General features: G+C 41.2%; 1 protein-coding gene across 12 annotated transcripts in view; it reads left to right on the top strand.

Moving 5' to 3' along the window:
• Positions 1-25,973, top strand: part of LOC307038652 (unconventional myosin-IXAa-like) — a 162,696-nt gene that overhangs the window by 122,462 nt on the left and 14,261 nt on the right. For 5 of the 12 annotated variants that reach the window (XM_079680223.1, XM_079680219.1, XM_079680228.1 and 2 more), the window contains 21 exons: positions 111-232; positions 2,557-2,698; positions 5,932-6,127; positions 7,221-7,340; positions 10,360-10,435; positions 10,796-10,933; positions 11,111-11,150; positions 11,912-12,034; positions 12,459-12,539; positions 12,642-12,752; positions 14,099-14,221; positions 14,822-14,971; positions 16,097-16,419; positions 18,207-19,358; positions 19,747-19,828; positions 20,057-20,260; positions 20,999-21,096; positions 22,227-22,321; positions 22,831-23,051; positions 24,425-24,541; positions 25,686-25,874. In XM_079680223.1, coding sequence (XP_079536349.1) covers positions 111-232; positions 2,557-2,698; positions 5,932-6,127; positions 7,221-7,340; positions 10,360-10,435; positions 10,796-10,933; positions 11,111-11,150; positions 11,912-12,034; positions 12,459-12,539; positions 12,642-12,752; positions 14,099-14,221; positions 14,822-14,971; positions 16,097-16,419; positions 18,207-19,358; positions 19,747-19,828; positions 20,057-20,260; positions 20,999-21,096; positions 22,227-22,321; positions 22,831-23,051; positions 24,425-24,541; positions 25,686-25,874 — 3,903 coding nt within the window. The remainder of the gene's footprint in view (positions 1-110; positions 233-2,556; positions 2,699-5,931; positions 6,128-7,220; positions 7,341-10,359; positions 10,436-10,795; positions 10,934-11,110; positions 11,151-11,911; positions 12,035-12,458; positions 12,540-12,641; positions 12,753-14,098; positions 14,222-14,821; positions 14,972-16,096; positions 16,420-18,206; positions 19,359-19,746; positions 19,829-20,056; positions 20,261-20,998; positions 21,097-22,226; positions 22,322-22,830; positions 23,052-24,424; positions 24,542-25,685; positions 25,875-25,973) is intronic. The other 7 variants (XM_079680221.1, XM_079680225.1, XM_079680222.1 and 4 more) reach the window with 5 other exon arrangements.

Below are 25,973 nucleotides of genomic sequence, written 5' to 3'. Positions count from 1 at the left end.
ACTAACTTCTACAAAGTGAATCTTCTCTCTAACAGTTCTGAGATCATTTCTAATTGTTTCCCCCTGAAGTGTTTACTGACCCTCGGTGTTCCTCCTCTGTTTCCCTGCAGGAGGAGTACCGGGCGGAGGGCATCACCTGGCATCACATCGAGTACATCGACAACAGCGGCTGCCTCAACCTCATCAGCAAGAAACCCACAGCGCTGTTCCACCTGCTGGACGAGGAGTGCAAGTACGCCACCTGCTGAACTAAAGTTTATATTGTAGAACGTGTTGCACTTCTGGCTTGATGATGGCAGGGTTTCCTGGAGTTTAAAATGCATAATATTATTTATATTCTCTTAAGATTTTTCATTAATGCATTGTATGCTTACTCCAATTCTAGACACTGCACAACATATCAGTACTAAAAATATATATACGATTTGTTGTGGTTATTAACGGTTACCAATCTGGCTTACTGGATATTATAACAAATGCTGAGTTTTGATAACATTAAAGGTGGGGTAGGTAATTTTGGAGAAACCAGCTTGAGTGCGCTAGAATTTGAAAATACACAACCGGACAAAATCTCCCACTTCCTTCAGACTTCCTTACAGAGCCCCTCCTCCAACACACACGAACGCGCACATGACCAATGAGAGCACGAGATAAGTTTGTGCACGAGATGGAAGGCTGACAGGCAGGTAGGCCATCCAGTTATTTTAGCCGGGTCGGCTCAGATGATTGGTCGTGCTTTTTACAGCGCCACGGCTTCCACAGATGACATTTTTTAATGGATTTTTTTTCAAATCACTTCAGATATTCATTGCTATCGGGATGTTAAGAGCATTCCATGGAATATAACAAAAAGTGTATCTCGAGCCGGTTTCTCAAACGTACCCACCCCACCTTTAAGATTTTTCATTCATGCATTGTATGCTTACTCCAATTCTAGCCACTGCAACACATATCAGTACTATAAATATATACATGATTTGTTGTGGTTGTTAACGGTTACCAATCTGGTTTACTGGATATTATAACAAAGGGGCCGAGTGAATTAGTTTTATTGGCCCTAAGTCCCTTATTTTTAGCCTCACTATCAGGACATATTTTCCACAATTTCAAATGACATTTAGAAGAAGCACCAAAGAGGAGAACATTTGTATTTCTTTGGAAGCAGGCCTTTGCTTTTACCTTCCTTCTTTGTGGTTGTTTGGCGTACAAGAACAGCACCAATGGAAGGGTGTTGGGTGTCAAGGTTAAAGTGTGAAGTGTTTCCCTGTGTTTGGTTCCCATCCCTTGCTCCACTCATTAATAATTCACATCCCTAGCTCGTGTGAGTTATGTGGAGAGAGAAACATATTTCACTGCAGCATGCTCTCTTGATATCACTCTGCAGAAGCAGCTTTTATCCCCCAGCTGGTGATCCGTGGAGACAAAGTGCTCCCTGTGCAGGACTTCTCCTCATTAGCTTGATTGATACCAACACTGGAGATTCTAGCAGAGCGAAGTGAAAGCATAAATACATTTTTATTCCTCCGCCAGCATCTCGGGGTCACTTTTTCTCTTTGTTTCCTGTTGTGAAGCGTTCTCCTCCTGCATCTTCTCCCTCCATAAATCAAACTCAGCGCCCCTCCCACCCTCGTCGCATAAAAACACATCAGGCGCTACACACACACACGGCTGTATTTATCTATGTCAGCTGTCGTCTTACTTGCCACTTAGGATAGCTGGTTCATCTGGATCTTATTATGTGGGGAATGGATCAAATGGCGTGTATAGTTTGTGTATAGAAAAATATGTGTGTGTGTGTGTGATAGGGAAGCACTACTGGAGAATTGGGGTCAAAGGGGGATCTCTATAGGCAGGGTCTCTCCTGCGGTTTTTGCTGCCACTGGAAGAAGCTTCATGCTAAATGATTACACAGAGAGAAAGAAAGACGCTTAGAGATCTCATCCTTCACAGTTAGGGGAGGCTGCCGGCCCTCTGGAGACGTGGATTAGGTTACTGCAGCATCCAGGGCGACAGTGGGGGGTTTATTTCTACTGTAGCATCAAGCCGTAAGACCCCCGCGGATATACTTCAGCCAGCAGTGTGTTTCAGATGGGTACTGAGGGAAGGTTTATATGATTGGAAACATCCCTTGAGCTATGTTGAGGTTGGTAGTAAATGCCCAAATGTGCAAAATAAATGCTGCAAATGTGGTTAAAATAGAGCAATAGTAACACATTTGGGACAGACTTGTAATCCCTGAGAGTTAATTAAATCAAATAAGATACAAAACGTGTTTTTTTATAGGCCAATATCACAAAACACATTTGTCTCAGGGGGCTTTACAGTTTGTACAGACCAATGAATGACAGTTTAGAAATAAATACAAATATCAAAACGTTGTCAATCTAATTGACAAAATGGATGAACTGAAATACAATGAAAGGGAAATAAAATGCTGTATTCATAGCTTCCATTTTGTAGAAATACACTGCAAACTCATCAGATACTACAATGACTTAAAACAGGTTGAATAAAGTACTTTGAACTTGCCTCTAAAACGATCCCTCTTTCCTCTAGTTTCCCCCAGGCCTCCAATCAGACCCTGCTCGACAAGTTCAAGCGTCAGCATGAAGGAAACAGTTACATCGAGTTCCCCGCTGTCATGGAGTCGGCCTTCATCATCCGACACTACGCCGGGAAGGTCAAGTACGGAGTCAAGGTGAGACGCCGGCCGTTCAGGATGTGGACTCTTCTTTGTACGAGAATTTACATCGTTGCTTTTGCACACCTGATAGCTGTTGTTTGTTATGCATTTATTTCAACAAGGACCATGCATACAAATACATTAATCCCAGAAAAGAGAAGAGATGAATTATGCCAGATTATAGCTACTGTAATAGCTCATTTACATCTGCAGTCATTCCAGTTCCAGTATTGTGAGATATTAATAGTGCTTTAATTGTCAACCTGTATTAAAAATGATCTTTAACCTTGGCCAACGCTTCACAGATAACTCTACAGGTCTGCTTAACCCTCCTATTGTCTTTGTTTCCCCCCCCCCCCTTACTTTGGTGTTCGCGGTCAAATTTGACCGGTCCTGTTTGAACTGCTATTACATGAACACAAAAACCATTAATCATCACCAAATTTCATTTAACACCCTTTCAAACTGTAAATAATGTATCAGACTACTGGTATACATGAAAAACTGCAGTAAATATACAAAGAATATACACTTAACATGTATTGCGTGTGCCAGGTGTGATCCATGTGGGGGGATGGGCACATAAGAGCGTGTGTGTGTGTGTGTGTGTGTGTGTGTGTGTGTGTGTGTGTGTGTGTGTGTGTGTGTGTGTGTGTGTGTGTGTGTGTGTGAGTGTGTGAGTGTGTGAGTGTGTGAGTGTGTGAGTGTGTGAGTGAGTGAGTGAGTGAGTGAGTGATCCGGATGGTTACTAATTATTTTTCTTTATGGCGGTCATTTTTGACCGGGAACACCATGGATGTTACAAAGTTGACTAAATCATCCAAAACTCAATGAAAGTGGTGAACAGCAATTGTATGTGTTCAAATGTCTACTGTGAAGGATATCATGAAGCCTTAATGCAATCGAATGTAAAACTAAAAAGTTATGATTGATGAAAGTAGTAAATCGGTCAGATTTGACCCGAAGACAACAGGAGGGTTAAACCAAGCAGGTTTTGAGCAGTTATCTATGCAGTGTTTCATTTTTTTAAAAACACATGAGAAGCATGCTGTAATATTAAAATAGCCAAATCAATTACACCGGTCATTGGTTGTTGTTGTTGTTGTTGTTGTTGTTGTTGTTGTTGTTGTTGTTGTTGTTCTTCCTTTGAGTGACTGAACACAGAGTCATTTAAGAACTAGCTGAATATCTTTTTTAGGAGATAGACGTTTTTTTAATCTTTTTAATTCAGAAAAGTGCAGGTGCTAGTCGAGCAGTACCTTAATAACCTTCTTTGTGGGTGTTACAGGTCAGGATATTTGAGAAAGACAGCTTTAAATATCTCACAATGAGGACAAATATAATGTGGACCCTTAAACAGAAGTGAAGCAGTTGTGGTGCAAATCAAGATGGGGTCTTTTCCCAATACCTAAAATGTTGATCAAAGGAGAACAGATTTAAAGGTACAAATTCAGAGCTCTCAACAGATGATGGACGCAAACCTTCTTGTTGTTCGGTTGATTATTTTGTCAGCTAAATACATTTCTCTGTTTTGCTTCCCAGCTGCACTGTGATCACAAACACATGTGCTGGCATGAGGCGAGCGTATTGTTGTGTGACTGTATACTATAAATCCATAACAGTCGGTAATCGTGGCTGTGGAAACGTATCCCACGTATCGCTGAGAGCCAGGAGTTGTTTGGTGTGAAATGTGCAGCGAAAGCCACAGTTTGTGAAATGTGTCTGATGTTGGCTCGGTAGTGAAGGAGCAGCTGACTCGAATCATATGGAGACGGAGAATATGTTGAGGGGTTTACAGTTCATAGCTCTGTTATCATAGCACAGCTTTAGTGAGAGTATTTATTGCTCACAGACACAAGAAGCAGAAGAAGACAAGAAGGGAGGCTGGTAAAATGTGTGTTCCTACATCGGGTTTATAATGTGAGGCAATGAAAGGTGCACACCATTTTTTATTAATGACTGATGACTCATTTGGTTTTCTCCGATTGAGCCCGAAGTAATAGTTGTACATTTTGGGAGATGTGTTTATTTCGCTCTCTTTTTTTAAGTTAGGTAAGAATATCAATACTTCTCTAATGTAGTTCTGTTAAATATGTGACTGGAGCCAGCAGCTGGTTATCTTAGCTTAGCACAAAGCATGGAAACAAGGGGAAGCTGCTAGCCTGGCTCTTCCAAAATCTGTGTACCAGCACTTTTAAAGTAAGGGGTTTTTAAACTTTGTTCAACCCCTTGTTAATTTAAAAAAAAAAATCTGAGGAACATCTTCCCTGATAAATAAGAAAAAACAACATGTCATGACAAGAAAATAAATTAAAAACAACTTGGCCGTGCATATATTGAACAGAATAGGTGATGAAACCAAATGGATATGGGTCGTTTCCTAATCCCTTTTTCTGATAATCATAACATGATATCTTGTTTGTTTAATCCGGACCAGGGGAAAAGTAGCGTTTTACATGCTTACTTTACCCTTCTCGTCATCATATTAAGAGCAGAGACTCTAGGAAGTTACTACAACCATCCAAAAAACAAAAAGTCCCCCGTCCCCCCTTAAAACCACAAATATATTGATTTATTTTTGGTATATAAATCAAAGAAGATATCATGTGTTTATATAAGAGCCAGGCTAGATGTTAACTCCTATCTCCAGTATTTACGCTAAGCTAAGCTAATAGCTAAGCCTAATTTGCAAAATCCTCTTCTTCATGTCTCTTCTACATCAACATGTGTCCCCTCTGTGCAAAGAGATTCTGAAAGTTTCAGGAAAAAAGATTCTCTCTCTTTTTGTCCTGATCCATTTATATAAAAACCTGTCTGAAAATGAGCGGATCAGATTTGGGCCACTTTATGATGTCATAACGATTTTTTGTCTTGTGTAACCATTAGCCAATCACCAACCAAGGTAACACCCCCCCGCACCTTATCACCTGAATCTCCTCCTAGAGCACCATTGAGTTATTTTTAACCAAATCTCTCTCAGAGGGGCGTGGGGAGGGTCTCCTTATTTTCATCTAAAGTAACAGACAGAGAATCAGCACTTTTGAAACAGGGCTGAAACAGAGGGGATTATGGGTAATGCTGCAATGAACTGTTTGGTGTTTGGAGCCAAACACTTCAGAGACATGTTTGTATCTGAGAGCTATAATATATTGATGAAAAACATTATAATGGGGGAACTTTTAAATCTTTGAACTCGGGTTCAGAGGACTAACTCTGAGTGGATGCACGTGTGTCTTTGGTTTCTTCAGGACTTCAGGGAGAAGAACACTGACCACATGCGTCCCGACATCGTGGCTTTGCTCAAGAGCAGCAAGAACGCCTTCATCTGCAGCCTGATGGGAATCGACCCGGTGGCGACCTTCCGCTGGGCCGTGCTGCGGGCGTACTTCAGAGCCATGGTGGCTTTCAGGGAGGCCGGCCGCAGACACACACACAAGAAAACTGGTGAGGAAACGTCTTTAAGTTCTAGAGGGAGTTCTGAAAATGAGTTGTGCTTCTGCTGTCGATGATGATGAAGGATGAGGATGAAGATATGTTTTAGTCTTCTTCTGCAGTGTTTATTTTTTACAAACTAGGAGGAGTGTATGAAAATATCAAGAGTGTGTGTCTGTTTTATTTTTCTCTAATTCCTATCTCCTTCGTCCCCCTCGTGTTTTGTTTCGGCTGCTTTTCTTTTCCGGTTTGTTAATCCACCTTCTCCCTTCTCATCTTACCTCTTGAAATAAAAAAGTGCTAGTGACTTATCCGACCGCCCCACCTCGGTACCGCAAATAAATACCGCTATTAATTAGTCGACGGGGGGGCTAGTGACTTATCTGACCGGCCCACATCGTCCGACCGGCCCACTTCAGTACCGGCCCATCGGGATTCGTCCAGAACGTCCCGATGGCCAGTCCGCCCCTGGTGGTGGGTGGGTTGGTGGGTTGGTGGGTGGGATTGAAATGAATATTTTGATTTGTCAGCATGTGTGTATATATCTTTACTGAATCTGTATCACTTGCTTTTGTTAAAAAACTGAGAAATCAATACAAATATTTACCATAAATATCCTGATTCTGGGAATTGAAAAGAAAAGTGGTTTAAAGGTCAAAGGTGGGTTCGGGTAACTGTAAAACAGGGAGAAATGTGTTGTCTGGGGATGACAGAGAATGATGAAAGGAATATAAAACGGTTAGAAAAGTGTCAAAAGAACGATCATTTCACAGGAAGACTCGGGGTAGAGGAATGTGAGAATTTGGTTAGGCGTCAAATATCTGGAACAGTCCGCCTGCAACTCTGACTACTTTTAAATCCAGGCTGAAGACTTTCTTTTTGCCACTGCTTTTAATTGAACTATTCACATCTGACGCTGCACTGTAACCTTTATGCATGTATACCTGGGTTATTCACGTTTTATTATCTTTGCTTTTTAATGTTTCTAATGTGTTTTATGCTCTTAATGTCTTTCATTTTTGTAAAGCACTTTGAATTGCCTTGTGTTGAAAAGTGCTGTATAAATAAACTTGCCTTGCCTTTGTTCCCCCCCTCTCTGTTTCAGGGAACGATGCAGCGGTTCCGTGTGCTGTGGTCAAAACCGTGGACAGCTTCAGTTTCCTCCATCACCCGGTTCACCAGAGGAGCCTCGAGATCCTGCAAAGATGCAAAGACGAGAAATACAGTAAGTTTGACCAAATATCTCAAAACGCCATATTCTAATGTATTATGCAGGAGGACATTGTTCTCACATGTACTACAGTTATCAGGTCCACCTCAGACGACACAAGTATATCTGTATATCGTATTAAATTAGTTAATTAAGACAGAAAATACTAATTGTGTCTGCTTTTTAAAAACAATTCTTATATTTTTAATTTGGAAATTGTTACGTTTATTCTGGTTTGTTTTGTGTTTGTATCTTTTTTTTAAATGTATTTATTTTATGTTTTGTGAGCTGAGCTGTGTGATTTTATATTTTATGTATCTCTCTGTACAGCACTTTGGTCTGGAGGTTTTAAAGTGCTATATAAATAAAATTGGATTGGATTGGATTTAAGAAGTGCTGTTGGCTGATTTTCACACTTCTTTTTCAATATTTTCAGCCAATTCCACCTTTTTTTTTATTAAAAATTGAGAAATTCGAAAGCATAAAAGAGGATGAAGGTTAATATCAAGACAGCCATTGTGCCACATTACATTCTAATACAAAACGCTTCGATCTGTACATTTCAGAAGGTAAAATAAAGTGCAACTTACAAACATTTGAAATATAGATTTCTTTCTATAACAAAACTAGATATTCACAAGTCATTTGTCTTTTTGTTTTAAAGGGGACCTATCATGCAAAATGCACTTTTTGATTTCTTGTATAGATAAAGATGTGTCCCCAGTGTGTCGGGGAACTCACGCAGTGTCAGAAAATAAAACCCTCTCTCTTTTCCGCCGTACCCAAATCTCTAAAAACGGGGCTACAATGGAGCTGATCCAGATTTGCGTCCGATATGACATCATATCGGAAATGTAGGCTGGCTTTACCCCCACGGGCCTATCAGAAACGTTGCTATCAGAAACAATGCCCGACTGTTTTGGACGTAATATGGTCGGTGTTTACATTAGCATGGCTAGCACTCAGAGCTAACCTGTACTGGAGAGCATGTGTGTGAAGAAGCAGGAAATAAAAAGGAACTCACCTTGTGGTATAACCGGCAAGAGAGAAAGCCTTTGAGCTCCATACTGTTTCAGAAATACTCCTTGATAATCCATGATATGGTGTTTCATCACGGCAGTATTTAGTTTAGACAGTAGCTGCCGGGTCCCGCATGAGCTCAGCCCCCTCCTTTTTTTTATATCAATTCATTTTTTTTTAAAGCTTTATACCCCAAATCAGCACTTTTGAAACAGGAAGTGAAATAGAGGGATATGAGGCATGGCTAGAATGGGTGATCTGTTTGGTATTTTGAGCAAAACACTTCATAGACATGTTTTTTATATATTTGTATATATCTGAGACCAATGCTATTGCCTACAAATAGCATGATAGGTCCACTTTAGAAATCTTTCTCCTTCAAATGAATTGCTAAGGCTTTTTTCTCAACGTTTACGAGTATTTGTTAGCTTTAAGTATATTTATGACATGTTATTGTAAGCTCTGGTCTATTAGGTCAATACATTTATTAAACATCAAATCTAATATCAGTGAAAGAAAACCAATTAGTTTAGCTTAAATCAGCGCTCTAATTGAGATATTAAAACAATGAGCCACATTAACAGCTGTTCTTAGAAATGTATTCCTTTTCTTCAGCATCAAATTATTTTGAAACTGGACTTCAAACATAAAATGCAGTGTAATGTAACACTCGACTCATCAGAGCAGACTTACGAGGGGGCTCTCTGTTAATGTGGTTTATAATGGCATGGATTCCTCTCGATAAAGGTCTGTTAAATTGAAGTGAGACGTGCTCCTACTTTTAAAATCCCAATCAGAGGCCGTTCACTAAGCTCGAGGAATTAATTCCAGGCTGAATTGAAAAAGTCTTTGCTGTTCAACTTGGGAATAATGGACCACTTACGATTTTCAGCCTCGCTAAGCTGCTTTTATTAGAGCTGGTAATAAGATATTGGAAATCGGAATCGGACGTGTGGGTCATTTCGAGCTCTGGTCCGATTGCTTCACCTCTCAGCAGAGATTTAGTTCCCACGCATGAGCGATCAGACAAATGAATCAGTCTTGTGTGAACCAGCAGCGTTTAATGACGCCTTCTTGATTTTGTGCTCGTCCTTTGTCACACATTTGGCTTCAGATCTGAACGTATGTGTCCGTACATGTGGGACTGAGTGTGTCATTGTGTGTTTTAACCTCCAAGTGTCACATGTTGTAAAGCAGCATTTTTTGTTTTCATGCACATCACTCCGGTTGGATTTAACTGGAATTGATTTTCAAGGACATTTTAAAGAAAATTCCCCCAAGGAGTTTCCTACACATTCCACAGATTTGACACATCAATATGAGCACTGTGGTCTTTGGTCATACCACTACGTCTGTAAAATCAGTTATTATAATGTCTTTGGTTGCTCTGAAGAAATATAAAAATAACCCTTTTGAAAGAAGGTTGACATTTTTAGCGAAATTAGTCATTGTGTAGTGAAAGCATTGAGAAAACCACAAATATAAACTGGAAACACCCAGCTCATTAGCTGCTTGTTTTCATATGCAATATCTCTATTGGCACTGCACTCCCAAAACCAATGAAACACACACACACACACACACACACACACACACACACACACACACACACACACACACACACACACACACACACACACACTCACACTCACACTCACACTCACACTCACACTCACACTCACACTCACACTCACACTCACACTCACACACACACATACACATACACATACACATACACATGCACACAAAGCGCTTGGGGCCAACTCGGGAAAGGTAAAGCCAGTCTAAGGCAAGAGCAACATTAATGTTCAGTTGTAGCCAGATAGAGAGAGAGAGAGGAAGGGAAGTTGGATAATAAGCGTAAACGTCACAGGGTGTCCATGGGAAAAGCAGCCGGGTTATTATTGGTAAAGATGAAGGGATGGTGTGTCTTGATGTTCATGTAGGAGATGAAGGTGTAGATACATCCAGTGAGTTTTTAATCAGTGTCTTTCTCTCTTCTCCTGCCATAAAGGCATCAGCAGGAAGAACCCCCGCACTCCTCTGTCAGATCTTCAGGGCACCAACGCTCTGAACGAGAAGGCCAGCTGGTGAGTACTAACCAAGACGTGTCGTCATATTCGAGTAAAAAACAGATGAAGGACGTGGAGGGTTTGGTTTCTTGTCTTCAGTGCGTTGTAAGGTACTTGGGAAGTCTTCATTTAAAAACAAGGACACATGGTGGGGTAGATCAGGGGGAGATGTGAGACTATCTGGGGGTCAGAGGAATTTCGAAAAAGTCAAAGTCAACTTTATTGTCAATCTTTCAGTTTGTGTGTCCAGACAGAGATCAAAATACCGCTTCCCACAATATATAAAAATATGTATATCCTATATATACACAATCAACAGACACATTTATACATATGCTCCCCTCCTCTCCTCCCTTCCTCCCCTCCTCCCCCCTACAGGGACAGCTTCGGTTGTAACGGTCGCAGCTCCAGGTCTGGTCGTGTTTCCTCGACAGGAAGTCCCGCCCTGGAAGAAGAAGGCATCTTCATCAACTCGACCAGCAGCAAACTCCTGGAGAGAGCTCAGGGCATCCTACTGTGAGTCTCACACACACACACACACACACACACACACACACACACACACACACACACACACACACACACACACACACACACACACACACACACACACACACACACACACGCACGCACACGCACACTGAATTATTGTGTTAATTTCTTTGAATGAAATACAATATGTCTCCCCTGTAGGAGGAACAAAAACATCAAAAGCAAGCCGAGCCTTCCCAAGGTAAGACTCAAATATCAGGACTGCACAGAGTCCTCACGCCTCTTTTGAATGACCCTTTCCCATTAAATAAAAGAAACAAAACAAAAATGAAGCACTTACAAAGGTTTGGCATATTGGAACCTTATGTACTCACAGGATTCTTGCAGTTTTTAATGTGTATCCCAATGGATAAAAGCATCAACTAGATTAAATTAAATACAATGAAATGTAACATGGCAACATCTTAAAGGTCACCTATTATACAAAATCCACTTTTATACATCAACATGTTTCCCCTCTGATTCTCTCTCTTTTTGTCCTGATCCATTTCTATAAAAACCTGTCTGAAAATGAGCTGATCAGATTTTGTCCACTTTATGATGTCATAACGATTTTTTTGGCTTGTGTAACCATTAGCCAATCACCAACCAAGGTAACCCCCCCCCCCCCTTATCACCTGAATCTCCTCCTAGAGCACCATTGAGTTCTTTTTAACCAAATATCTCTCAGAGGGGAGTGGGGAGGGGCTCCTTATTTTCATCTAAAGTAACAGACAGAGAATCAGCACTTTGGAAACAGGCCTGAAACAGAGGGGGTTATGGGTAATGCTGCAATGATCTGTTTGGTGTTTGGAGCCAAACACTTCAGAGACATGTTCTGTATATATCTGAGACCTATTATATATTGATGAAAAACAGTATAATAGGGGACCTTTAAGAATCACAAAGGTGCTTTTCAGCCTCCGTCACATCCTCTCGTATGTTCTGGTTCTGTGATTGCAGCACTTGTTGGACATTAAGTCTCTGCGGTACCTGAGCAGCGTGACGCTCCACGACCGCATCACCAAGTCTCTGCTCCACCTGCACAAGAAGAAGAAGCCGCCCAGCATCAGCGCTCAGTTTCAGGTCAGTGCTGCCCCCTGCTGGAAGATCAGTGAATTACAACAACATTAGTGACTCAGCAGCAGCCTATAGTGATTAGAAATGTACATGAATATCCTACTATCCTAAGTCAAACATTTAACAGGACAAGAGCTTCAATGTGTTGTCCCATAATAGTGTCATTTTAGCAGATTTGTACAAAACCACCTAATAAGCTAATTTTGCAGAACAGTCTATATTATATTATTTGATTCTAACCACTAAAAGAATAATAAAGATAGGCCTTTCGTGTTGCATCTGGTGAAGGAGGGGTAGACTTTAATTACTTGATACACTGCTCTGCAACTTAACCCTAGTTTATATAGATTGATTTTCTTGTTAGTAATTGTTGTATTAATAAACTAGCAGCATTATTCTCTACAATTGTATTTTGTGTTTGTGTGTGCAGGCGTCCCTCAATAAGCTGATGGAGACTCTCGACCAATCAGAGCCGTACTTTGTGAAGTGTATTCGCTCCAACGCTGAGAAGGTAAGTTCTGGTGCAAAATAATCCTCATGTTAATACTTCTCTTAATGACTAGCTTCTGTTTTTTTTGTATTAATACTTTCTCTCTCTCTCTCTTTATGTCAGCTGCCGTTGCGTTTCAACGACAGCCTGGTGCTCCGACAGCTCAGATACACGGGCATGCTGGAGACCGTCCGGATCCGACAGTCCGGATACAACATCAAGTACACCTTCCAGGTAATATTCCACTACTTATATCTAACTACCAGAGATGGCAAAAGTACACTCATCTTTTACTCAAGTAGAAGTACAGATAATCATGTTTAAAAGTACTCTGGTGAAAGTAGAAGTACTGACTAAACTTCTTTACTCAAGTAAAAGTAAAGAGGCTTTGAAATGTACTTCAGTAAAAAGTACCCATAACTAGCAGCTGTTTTAAAGAGTACCTGACCTCCCTTTATATTAATAGAACACTAATGTCATTATTAGCTAATGAATGTTTCCATGGTGACCCACGGCAACATGACAACGTTTTCATTGGTCCCTCTTCTTTAGAGAAGACAAGGAAATGATGGATACACAGATCGTGTTCAAATCAATAGGCACGCAATGACTCTAAATAATAATGATCACGCCACCAAACACACATTCACACTAAAGGAACCAGCCTGTTTGGAAAATGTAAGAAGTAGAAAGTACAGGTATTTGTGTTCAACATGTAAGAAGTAGAAAGTACAGGTATTTGTGTTCAAAATGTAAGAAGTAGAAAGTACAGGTATTTGTGTTCAACATGTGAGAAGTAGAAAGTACAGGTATTTGAGTTCAACATGTAAGAAGTAGAAAGTACAGGTATTTGTGTTCAAAATGTGAGAAGTAGAAAGTACAGGTATTTGTGTTCAAAATGAAAGAAGTAAAAGTCGTCCGAAAAATAAGTAGTGGAATAAAGTACTGATTCCAGAAAAATGTACTTAAGTACAGAAACAAAGTATTTGTACTCCACTGCTTCCCACCTCTGCTAACTTCAGATCTAAGATTATGCGGCCTGTGTCAGTGGCACAATTGTATTTATTTCTAGCATTTGCCAGCTAATTAGCATAGGTAACATCTGTATTTCCATGTTTAAATGTGTATTGTATTGTTTCTTGCTTTGCCCTTTTGATATTGTATGCATACATGTTATATTACTGATCTTTAATATATATTTTTAAGCTGTATGTACCCTGCTGTTTATCGCGTTTGGCACTGTGTGTAGATGGTACACTGCAAGCTGTTGGTAACATGTTTTTTTTGTATGACTCAAACTCATACTTGGCAAATAAAGCAGATTCTGATTCTTATCTTAGTTTGTAATTCTGCACACATATGGCTAGGTGTGGAGATACTCAGGTATTCATCTACTAGCAATACAGTTGTTATAATATCATCTTTACATTTTGAATTAAATAGCAGCCATATATATTTGCTATATTGAGACACTTAGATGTTCTATATCCTGGGGGAGATTTCAAATCGATCTCAGTGTACCCTGACGCCCCAGATGTATTTAAAGCTTCTTTACTGACCACACCTTCCCCATGTTGCAGGACTTTGTGCGTCACTTTCACATTCTGCTGCCTCGAGGCACGAGTCCCACCAAGTCGGGCATCAGGGAGTTCTTCAGACGGATCCACCTGCCGCCCGCTGGGTATCAAGTGGGAAACACCATGGTAACGGACTCTGGAAAGCATTTTATCTTTAAAGGTCACCTATTATGCAAAATCCACTTCTCCATGTCTCTTCTACATCAACATGTGTCCCCTCTGTGGAAAGAGACTCTGAACGTTTCAGGAAAAAAGATTCTCTCTCTTTTTGTCCTGATCCATTTATATAAAAACCTGTCTGAAAATGAGCTGATCAGATTTTGGTCACTTTATGATGTCATAACGATTTTTTTGGCTTGTGTAACCATTAGCCAATCAGCAACCAAGGTAACCTCCCCCCCCCCCCCCCTAATCACCTGAATCTCCTCCTAGAGCACCATTGTGTTCTTTTTAACCAAATATCTCTCAGAGCGGCGTGGGGAGGGGCTCCTTATTTTCATCTAAAGTAACAGACAGAGAATCAGCACTTTGGAAACAGGCCTGAAACAGAGGGGGTTATGGGTAATGCTGAAATGATCTGTTTGGTGTTTGGAGCCAAACACTTCAGAGACATGTTCTGTATATATCTGAGACCTATAATATATTGATGGAAAACAGAGTAATAGGGGACCTTTAATGTCCGAGCTGTCTTAGTGGCAGGCTTATTGAAATGTTGCTCTGATGTAGGTGTTCCTGCGGGAGGCGGAGCGTCAGCGTCTTCAGACTCTCCTCCACCAGGAGGTCCTGCGGAGGATCGTCACGCTGCAGCGCCGCTTCAGAGCCGTCCTGGAGCGGAAGCACTTTTTGGAAATGAGGAGAGCTGCTTTCGTCATCCAGGTGAGATCTTTTGGGTGGGAAAAGAGTTCTGAGATTTCGTTTATGGACTTAAAACAATATTTCAGATCATGATTAGCTCTAAAATGGTTGCTGTGAGTGCATTATGAATCAAGTTAACAATCCTGCACAGCCAAGTCTCCGTAGTGCATTAAGCACTACTTAGACTGTTTAGGCATTACGTGATTAATACTGGTTCATTTACTCTAGATACACAGGGATGTAAATATAGCCTCCCCATTAAAAAAGATCAATCCAGTTATTAATATAGCTTTTACTGCTTTTAATATTATTGTCTCTCTTTCCTAAATAGATTTCTACTATTGAAACATGTTGAATCATATTGTAACAACATGATAACTTCATAAAAATGTTTTAAAGAGTAACTTACATTAGAAACCCTTTAATATCTTATTTGTGCTTACCTTTGTTAGTTCCTCTGTGAGACAAGATAGTTAGTCTTACTGTAAACATTTCGATTTAAAGAAGACCTATTATGCTCAGTTTCATATTGTGTGCTTCTACTGTGGCGTGGGGGAACGTGTGGAAAAGGGATTTTTGCTAATCTGGGTATTGCCCACAGCTTTGGGTAAAAGCGTCAACAAGTGATAAGTGAGGTTTTTCTAATCTAGATGGACTGAAATGGGAAATATTGGGGGGGGATAAATTGTTCGTGAGCATCAAACATAAAGGGGCAAACTAGTAAATAAGCATGTTTTTGTCAACTCAAACTAAGGCTGCTCAATTAATCGTGTTTTAATCGCGATTACGATTTTGGCTTGCAACGATTACGAAAACAACGTAATCGAAATAAAACGATTTTTTTTTTATTATTACAATTTTAAAGTTCACGGTAACCAACTGTTAAAAACACACTGTTAAAAAAAGAATTCTCCAATAAATGGATTTTTTCAAAGTCAATGAATAATCGCTTTTAATAATCGCAATTACAATTATTGACCCAAATAATCGAGATTATCATTTTTGCCATAATCGAGCAGCCCTACCTCAAACAATGATTTGGTTTATACTTGGAAGTCTACTGTCCATTCTGGTAGAAATGGATAAACATCTACAACCAGACTGTGTTTCCATTGAACTCCACAAATATTTTCCCTTTTCCTGCAGCGATGGTGGCGATGCTGCCTTCTCAAACAGTCCACCATGGACCGGGAGGATGATGAGGAGGATGAGGAAGAGGAGGAGGCGGCAGCGGTGTGTGTGCAGGCGGCCTGGAGGAGCTACAGGCAGCGGAGGAGGTTCCTGCAGTGGCGAGACGCTGCTGTCGTCATCCAGAGGAGCTGGAGGAAGTGCCGGCAGCGCAGATCTGAGGCAGCCGTAAGGATCCAATCAGCCTGGAGAGGACTCAGGGAGCGGAGCCGCTACCGCAGGACGAGCAGGGCGGTGACGCTGCTGCAGGCCAGAGGCAGGGGACACCTGGCCAGACTCAGGTGAATCATGTTATACTCATCAGATTAATAATCAGATTACATTTAGTTGTATTCAGGATTCAAGGCTTGTGTTGTCATGTGTGCATAGCTACAGTGTCGTTCTGACAATGGACATCTTAGGTCCCAGGCTCCTCCAACAGTGCAAGTAAATACAATCAAATAGAATATAGTAGAAGTAGTGCAGAATAGTCTATACAAGATGCAGATGTTGGAGAAAGGAGGATGTCATTTTCTGTCAGATCTGAGTAAATTTTTCATTCATAAAAACCTTCTTTAGGCATCAAGATCTTTGAAAATCTGTATTCCAAACAACACTAACATATCTGGGGTTTAGCTTTGAATAAAATATATTGTAATAAATAATAATAATGCAAACAATGCGGTTTGAGTGAACTGTTTTTTTTTTTATCACGTAAAAGGATTATGGTGCATAATCAGCTTCTCTTAGGGGCACATTATGTCCCAATTTACTTTCTTGAAGCCTCTTAGCGAGCAGGCGGATCTTCTTTTGTTTTGTAAAACAATATAATCAGCATCTTCTTGCAAGCAGGAAGTTTTGATTTAGGATAGGGGATTGTTTAAAGCAGCTATGATCAATGATGTATATTAATAAGGACATGCAGGACCACTTGTTGGGGGAATTAGTAATACATCCACAGAGAACTAAATACATTTGTTTAACACTAGAACCGCCAACGGGTCAGTTTTACCCGCAACTGTTTTTTGATTCTATGTAACTTTTTTTCAATAAAATATTAAAGTCTCCCAGTCTGTGACTTTTCCTGAAAGTGTGTTATGTAGCACCCTCTGTTTTTAGAAGTGGTCAATATGAAGTCAGATCGGAAAAATCGCCCAAAGAAATGCCATTTATACCTATATCAGCCAGCGGGTCATATTTACCTCGTAGCGTAAACATGACGTGTTGCTATAGCAACGCCTTTTGTCTACTGCGGTTCCTTATAGATAGAGAGATAGATTGAGAGAGTGAGAGATAGATAGATAGATAAATAGACAGATAGATAGTTATCGATAGAGAGATCGAGAGAGAGATAGATAGATATTTATAGATAGAGAGATAGATAGTTATAGATAGAGAGATAGAGAGAGAGAGAGATGGATAGAGAGAGAGATAGATAGTTATAGATCGAGAGATAGAGAGATAGATAGATATTTATAGATGGATAGAGAGAGAGATAGATAGTTATAGATGGATCGATAGATAGTTATAGATAGATAGAGAGAGAGATAGACAGATAGATAGTTATAGATAGATAAAGAGAGAGATAGACAGATAGATAGATAGATAGAGATAGACAGATAGATAGTTATAGATAGATGGATAGAGAGATAGACAGATAGATAGATAGAGAGATTTGTACCTAAACAAAACAAAAGTCTAACACCAAGCATTTAAATCAGCACTGGTAGCGATATGTTATACTTCGTGCTATCTGCACAAACTATATCATATGAAAAGCTGAGAGTCCACAGATTCTATTGGTATGAGTTTCATCCCTGTGCGATCACAACTCACGGTTCTGTATGATAAATAAAAGAACATTGTACCTTGAAAATCAATAGCGAGTCAATTTGACCCGTTGGTGGTTTTAGGTATACAGCGACCTCTGGCGGTTATAGTGTTAAATAAAAAAATGTGGAAGTCTGTAGAAACCAAAAATGTGATGTTATATTTTAGCTAAATGTGTGTGTGTTTGTTACATTGCATGTTCTGCCTGCTCTGTATGGAGACCTTTGCTAATCACACTCTTGCATTCTCCACTTATAAGGTTCAGGGACGTGAAGCAGCAGCATGAGAGACATCAGAGTCCAGCAGCAGCAGCAGAGATGGATGCAGGAACCATGGAGGACCTCACCTCATCAGGACAGGAAGTTTGCGATCAGGATATTTCAGTAGAACTGACTGAAGACCCTCAACCTGCCGTGTTAGACGGGGGAGACATGGAGAGAGAGGAGGACTCTGAGCGGAGCAGAAGCATGAGCATGGACGAGACCAGCGATAAGATCAGGATAAAGAGAAAGAGCCGACGGATGAGAGAGCTGGAGCAGGCTCAGTTCAGCTTAGAGCTTCTGAAGGTCCGGACCACCAGCGTGCAGGAAGAGCCCGTCCCTGAAACCAGCACCTGTGCTCTGGAAGACCCTCACAGACTTTCCCCTCGGGGGTCTCCAGCTAGTCACGGTAGTTTTGAGCTCCTCGGTGTGGAGGACATGGAGACCGACGGCTCTGGAGGTGTTATCCCAGAGTCTACTGCACTGCATATGCAACTACATGAGAGAGACGCTAACTTTAATGAAAAGCCAGTGATGGAGCCGCCAAACAAAGCAGAGGGTGGGAGTGGGAAAGCAACATTTTATATCGCTTCTGACCAAAGTCCAGTTCATGAACCAACATTCAAAAGCCCCAGCAAATCTGAGAGAAGGGAGTCCACGTCTCGGAGGCCTGTGGTGGTTCTGATCAGTATGCAGAAGGAGAGTCCATTGGAGGAGGGGGAGCTGCTGGCAGCCCACATCCTAGAAGGAGCTTCTGAAGCAGCATCAGCCCCCGAAATGACCCCCGCTACAGACCCAGAGGTTGTAGAGATGGAGCCACCTGTAGGGATTATTACCCAGCCTGAGAGTGATGTATGTGCGGCGGACAAATCCCCTGAAGTCCCGCCTTTAAGTCCAGAATCCGGGGTCTGCTCCTCAGAGGTGGACATCCAGATCGTCCTGCAGCCGAAGCCCAGCGTCCCCCCCGCCCCCCCCCGGCAGCCGGAGAGGAAGACGAGCCGCCCGGCGCCGGACGCCCCGAGCCCCGTGCTGGACACCAAACCTCCCAAAGCCCAGAAGAAGAGCTCGGCCCAGACTGTGATCGTGAACATGGTGGAGAAACCCTCCAACAGCGTGTTCTCCCCGCCCAGACGCAAGCTGCCATTCTCCAAGTAAGCTTGACACCATACTGAAAACGTTTTATTCAGATAATCTTTTACATAAAGTACCAAATCTGCTTTTAGAAAAACTCTAAATAACTCAAAACCCCATCGAAATCATAACAACAGAGGACTTTTCTGACTAAATCCTTTACACATTATTCTCAGTAACATGACTTAGATAATAAATATGAATACAATTGTTGAATAACTTAACCTCAAATATTCAGTAGCATTGCTTTCAGGCCTGCGACCAAACATTTTCCGAAGATGTATGTATTTTTGTACTGCTTTTATTTCTACTGGAGAAATTAGATGTTTTTATAGAAGCATCAATAGAGTGAAGAAAAATATAAATAATTTAATTTTAATGTTACATTGTTCTGGTTCTGTGTTGCAGGTCAGATAAGGATTTGGTGAACCAGGAAAGATCTCTCGCCATGTTCAGAGACGACTCTAAATCTGGGTCCAGAAACAGAGAGGTAGGACACACACACACACACACACACACACACACACACACACACACACACACACACACACACACACACACACACACACACACACACACACACACACACTCACACTCACACTCACACTCACACTCACACTCACACTCACACTCACACTCACACTCACACTCACACTCACACTCATACACATACACTCATGTGAGCAGCTGACCTGATGTCCCTGTGGTTGCCTGGTAGCAGGTGGGTCGCCCCGGCCCCAAAAAGAAAGCGCGAATGTCCCGGACGCGCTCCGACTTCCTGACACGCTGTAACTCTGAGGGCGCCACGCAGTCCGACGACGACGACGAGTACTACACCCCCGCCCACTCCCACACGCTGCCCCCCCTTCCGTCCCCCCCGCTCGCCCTCCCCGAGGACGACTGTCAAAGTGACTCCGAGATGGTAAAAACACCGGATCTCCGGAGGTCCCATGGCCTCCAAGAAAACCGACTGTTTCCTGTCTCCACTTCTGCTCCTCCACCCTCCTCTCAGGTGGAGCTGTACGAGCGTCAGTCGGAGCCTTTTAACACTTCTAACCCCCCTCCCATCGAATATTTCACTACTGTAGGACTGTTTCTGCCCAGCTACAGTCCGACCCATCACACTGATGTTTCTCCGCGTCGCTCCAACACACCGTCGCTTTGCACGTCGCTCTGGTGGCTGTCGGTCTGAGAATCAGCATCACCTCGAGGCTCTATCTCTTCATCTTTTTTATTAACAATACACTGAGATTTTAACAGTAAAGACAGACTGAAGATCTTGTCCTGAAAACATGACTTCTGCTGCTCCTGCATGCTGGGGACCTCGAGCAGAGAGACTTCTCACTAACATCAGCCTTATTTGAACTTAAACGGATCTTACCAGCATGACTTCTGTTTCTCTCTCAACATCTAAAGATATCTCTCCTTCTCTTCAGATTCAGTAGATTTAATATCAGTAGCATAATTAGTAAATCTACTATAACTAGAACCAGAATAATTAGTAATTAACCTCATGATGTTCTCCTGATTTACTATAATCCTGTCCATAAGGCACAAACAAAAAGCGCCTATCTGTCATTTACAGGAAACTGAGCGCTGGACGAGTTTATACCGTAAATAATGTTTGTTTCTCACCCGGTTGTTGTTCCCTGCTCTCCAGTCATCTCACAAAGACCAGAAGAAGATCCATAAGACCATGTCGTCAGGAGACCTGGGCAAGGTGGAAGTCCTCAGGAAAACCTCCAGTCAGGATGGAGGGTAAGAGTCTAAAATAACATAATGTATAGAAAAGTATGCTCCTGGTAACTCCAGTATTAACAGTTTTAATAGCAGACTGCATCAGCTTTAACCGTGATGTAGAAAAAGAGAAGTGACACATAGAATATCATTGACAGTGGCGAGCCGTCAGGGCCCTCTAGGCCCTCTCTGAAGGCCTAAGATATTCTACAAAATAATATTTAAAAACATTAAAAACAAAATGTAAATATGTTTTTTTGTTATATTTTTCATTAGTTTTATCAAAATAACTTGATTTAATTGTATTTAAAATAACATTTCCATATAAATAAATCCTTCGAATCTGGGAATCTGTGATTGTGAAGGGTTAAATGAAAGAAGCTCGTCGCAGGGAGTTACTGTGAAGAGAGGAGCTGATTGGTGACCCAGCTATGAATTCACAGAGGGCCCAGCTATAGTAACTGAACGGGAGAGTAATGTCAAATGACAGTACAATTGACCAATCATATCTTCCCTTTAAATGGGTGGGTTTTATTATTGCGGACTTTATGACAAGTTCCACCCGCTGTGAAACTTTTCTTGTTTCCATAGCAACAACAACTTCCTGTCAACAGCGTAAACTCGCCTTCAAAATAAAAGCATGCCAAATTACACTTACTGTAAGACATACAACTGCAACGAAAGTAACAAACACAATGCAATATCCTTTTCAATTTCAAAGAACACAAATAGGGTTATTTACAGGTGATGTTTTGTGTGGTAGAGGGTCGCTTTCATTGATGCGTTTTGCACCCCGGGCCGTTGATTTGATATTCCGCTGAAGTATACGCTGTGACGTAATAACTTTTTTTTCTTTTTTTTTTCGAGGGAAGGGGTGGGGGTCAGAGGGCCTAGGTATAAAAGTCACGGCTCGCCACTGATCATTGATTTAAAGAAAACACTGACTGACCTTGTATTGAACCCGTGTCTCTTTAGTAGGGTTACTTAACAACTGCAGTGTGACATAGCGATGCATTATTGAGGGACACAAATAATTGACAGCAAATGATCAAATAATGTAGTGTTTTTACATTTAGTTGGGGGTGGGTTAGTGTTTGTATGTTCTTAAATGAATGAAATGTAATCAATCAATTGTGTTTTGTGTGATTCAGCAGGATGAAAGGAAGGATACGATTCTGGAGTAAGACAAAGAGCGAGAAAAAACTGTTGAGAGAGGCCAGCAGGAGCGAATCTGCAGAAGCACATGGTAAAAGAAATGTATCTGCAAACATGATTCAGTTTTGGTTGCCTTCCTCCACAAGGAGATCAGGAGTCATGACGACTAGCTCTCTACAGTAAACTATAGAATATGATTTAATGCAGATTTCAGTATCTTTGTTAATGTGGCGGCTATATTCCCATTGAACACGGCTGCTCTGAAGCTAAACTTCGCTCATTGTTGTGACGCGTATAAATAATCAAGTCTGTACTGAACTCTACGTTTTAAAGATATTTAATATTGTAACTCAAAACAATAAACAAACAGAATCATACGGTCAACAAAAGATATCAGAGCTAACCTCACCCCCATTGTCATGCTACCAAACTTCTACATACACCAGGTGCCCTAAATACCATTAACCACACCCATTTGACAATTACCGGTAACAACCCATTACACAAGCTACCACAGCATTTTGGCTCCTACAATTAACACAAAACCTTATATCCATCTTCTCTCCACCTTCTTCTCCATGTGTGTCTCTTTCCTCCCAGTAGGCCCTCCTTCTCCTCCTCACATTCCAGATGTGGAGGCCTCCTCTTCCTCTCGGGCGGTCAGTAAGGAGAACAAGGAGCCGTCTCCTAAGATGAGGAGGCGTCGCAGCGTGAAGATCAGCAGCGTCGCTCTGGAGCCGGGGCAGTGGCAGAACGACGCGCTGCACATCCTCAGCTCGGCTCACGACTACCGCACCATGAACGACTTCCTCATGAAGAAGGTCAGAGGGCCAACCGGTAGTTTTGTGTAGATCACCAAAACAAAGTGTATCTATAAAAGTGTAAAGTAAAGTTACCTTAGACTCAAGGTTCAAAATCTTCTTGAATACATAAATAAATAAAGACACAATATTTGTAAAAAATTTCACGGTTTTGAGATATCAGTCCTTGAGATTTCCACCGCCATCCGAACACAACTGAGGAAAGAAGGTCAGAGGGCAAACCTGTACCTGAACACACACACATATACACACACACACACACACACACACACACACACACACACACACACACACACACACACACAAACCCATACTCAAACACACACATGCACTGTTTTACCTGACGTAGTATTTTTGCTTGGTTCTCCCAAAGGCTTTGTTGTCCATTTCATTTAGTTGTGTAGAGTATGTATCTGTAGAAGTGCCTTTTAATATAACTTCAATGTTCAGTCCCCTCCAAATTAGAGGGGCATGATTATAGTTTAATTGTCAGGGTTTGAGATATCTTTCTCCGCCACCCCAACACAACTGAGGTTAATATAATTCTGTTGGTGCAGCTCAAAAGCAGCATTATTAAGATAATTTAAAGTGGACCTATCATGCTATATTTGAATAATATAGTGTAGGAACATACCTATATAAGACATATTTATACTTTTTATTTTTCAAAATACCAAACAGATCATGCATTTTAGCCATTCCTCATTTCTCTCAATTTAACACTGTCTTTGCATGGGCTGATTCTGTGAGAACAGCACCATCTACAGGCCTGGCATATGTACTACAGCATCTCCAGCGCTTTCCAACGGCAATGTCCGTGGCTGTCTCCTCCTGATTGGTGGAGTTAGCGCAATAGCCGTAGCGCCACTTCTGTGACGTCATAGAAGTGTTCAAATCTGGATCAGTCTGTATCAGATCCGTTGCAGCCCCTTTTTAAGAGATTTGGGTATGGAGGAAAATAGAGAGGGTTGTGTTTTCTGACACTTGGTGAGTTCCCTGGAACACCGGGGACACATGTTCATGTATAAAAGACGTACAAAAGTGCATTTTGCATGATAGGTCACCTTTAAAGAAATCTAAACAGCAACATCTTACTCTGGACTAGTCAGCGTACCTGTTTTTTGTTAATAACCAGACCTAAATGTCATCAGTTGGCATAAGGACATGATAGAAAGAAGCCCCGAAATGAATTGTATTCCTGCAGATGAAGATGCATTCACATCCAATTTAGAAGAGGAATAATTGTATAAAAAATTATATTCACACGTTTTTTTGTTTTTTAAACGTGTCTGGTTAAACCTGTGCTGACTTTATTCACCTTATCTACTTGTCATGAGCTTAGCTGTGAACTTGATTATCATTTGTCCCTGCAGATCGCCGACCTGGAGTCAGAGGACGGTAAGAAGGACACCATGGTGGACGTTGTCTTCAAGAAGGCTCTGAGGGAGTTCAGGATCAACATCTTCAACTCGTACTCCACCGCGCTGGCAGTGAGTCCTCCATGCTCTTATCTTTTTGTTTGTTCTCAGCTGATTTTAAGCACCACAGGATCTCTTTACAGCTGTGCGTCAGGAACAGGACGCTTTACATAAAATGAGAACATTATTTTTTTCGTTGATGCTATCAGTATACGAACAAGATATTGGTCTCCGTATTGGACAATGCTCCTTGTGAGGATTCCTAAATAAAGTACTTTAAAAGTGTTCGGGACCTCATATCTAGGGATGCCAGAAACTGACCATGATCAATTTCGAAAATCGGACAGCCCTGGCGAATATTAATCGATCATTCGCCCCCCCACCCCCGCGGGAGAGAATTCTTTTTTTTTAACAACACCATTTTTTTTTTCATTTGCAATTGTCAGTTCGAAGTAGTTCCACGAGGAACTCTTCTTTGAACGCACCGCTTTGTTCATCTTTAGTTGTGTTGTTCTCACTGTTCTGTATATCGCCAATAAATCAATCGCACGTGTGACGGAGAGGGGGGGGGGCGAGGTCGGTGTGTAGCAGCTGGCAGCTGGCTTCCTCCAAGTTTACAGTAAAACAAACTGGTGGTGTGACCAATTGGCATTTACAATTATTAATACTATTACTATTATTAGCATTAGTCTATATTTTGGTCGAAACTAAGCCAGGAAAAAAATGAAAAACATAAATAATAATAAAAAAATATATAAATAAAATCGAATTTTAAAAAATAATTTTCGATTATTGAGACTGTAACGAATATTCGAATAATCGCTGGCATCCCTACTCATATCCCAAAATCCACTTGAGCACAGTCCATACATCATCCCAGTATCCCTTCATTTAAAAACATGCATGCATCCAGCATGCCTCTTGAGTATGTGCGGATTATATTTTTCCAACAAAACTCTTTCCACATCCTTTGATTGTATCTTTGATTGTATTCATCTGTGTGAATCTGTGCTGTCCTGCTTTTCAATCTTACCCTGTTGCTGTTAACCCACTGAATTTCCCCATTAGGATTAATACAGCTCCATCTTATCTTATCTTAAAAAAACTAATTTGGAAGAAGCCAGAAAAGTGTTTGCTGATGTTTTGATGGAATCATTTGTGATTTGACACAAAAATCACCAATGAGTATTTCTTCTTACTTGCCTTTAACCACCAGATGGATGATGGGAAGAGTATCCGTTACAAGGATCTGTACGCCCTGTTCGAACAAATCCTGGAGAAGACCATGCGCCTGGAGCAGAGGGACTGGTGCGAGTCGCCGGTGAAGGTGTGGGTCAACACCTTCAAGGTGTTCCTGGACGAGTTTATGACCGAGTACAAGCCCATGCAGGGAACCATCGGCAGGGTAAGAGAGTTATAAACTGATTGATGTAAATAATGATAACTGTTATGCAGTTATTATCTATAAATATGTGCAGTACTCACAAGGAGATTACAAAACATC

This window comes from Notothenia rossii, assembly GCF_949606895.1.
Source record: "Notothenia rossii genome assembly, chromosome: 5".
In the NCBI taxonomy this organism is placed as follows: domain Eukaryota; kingdom Metazoa; phylum Chordata; class Actinopteri; order Perciformes; family Nototheniidae; genus Notothenia; species Notothenia rossii.
This window is presented reverse-complemented; position numbering and strand designations above follow the sequence as displayed.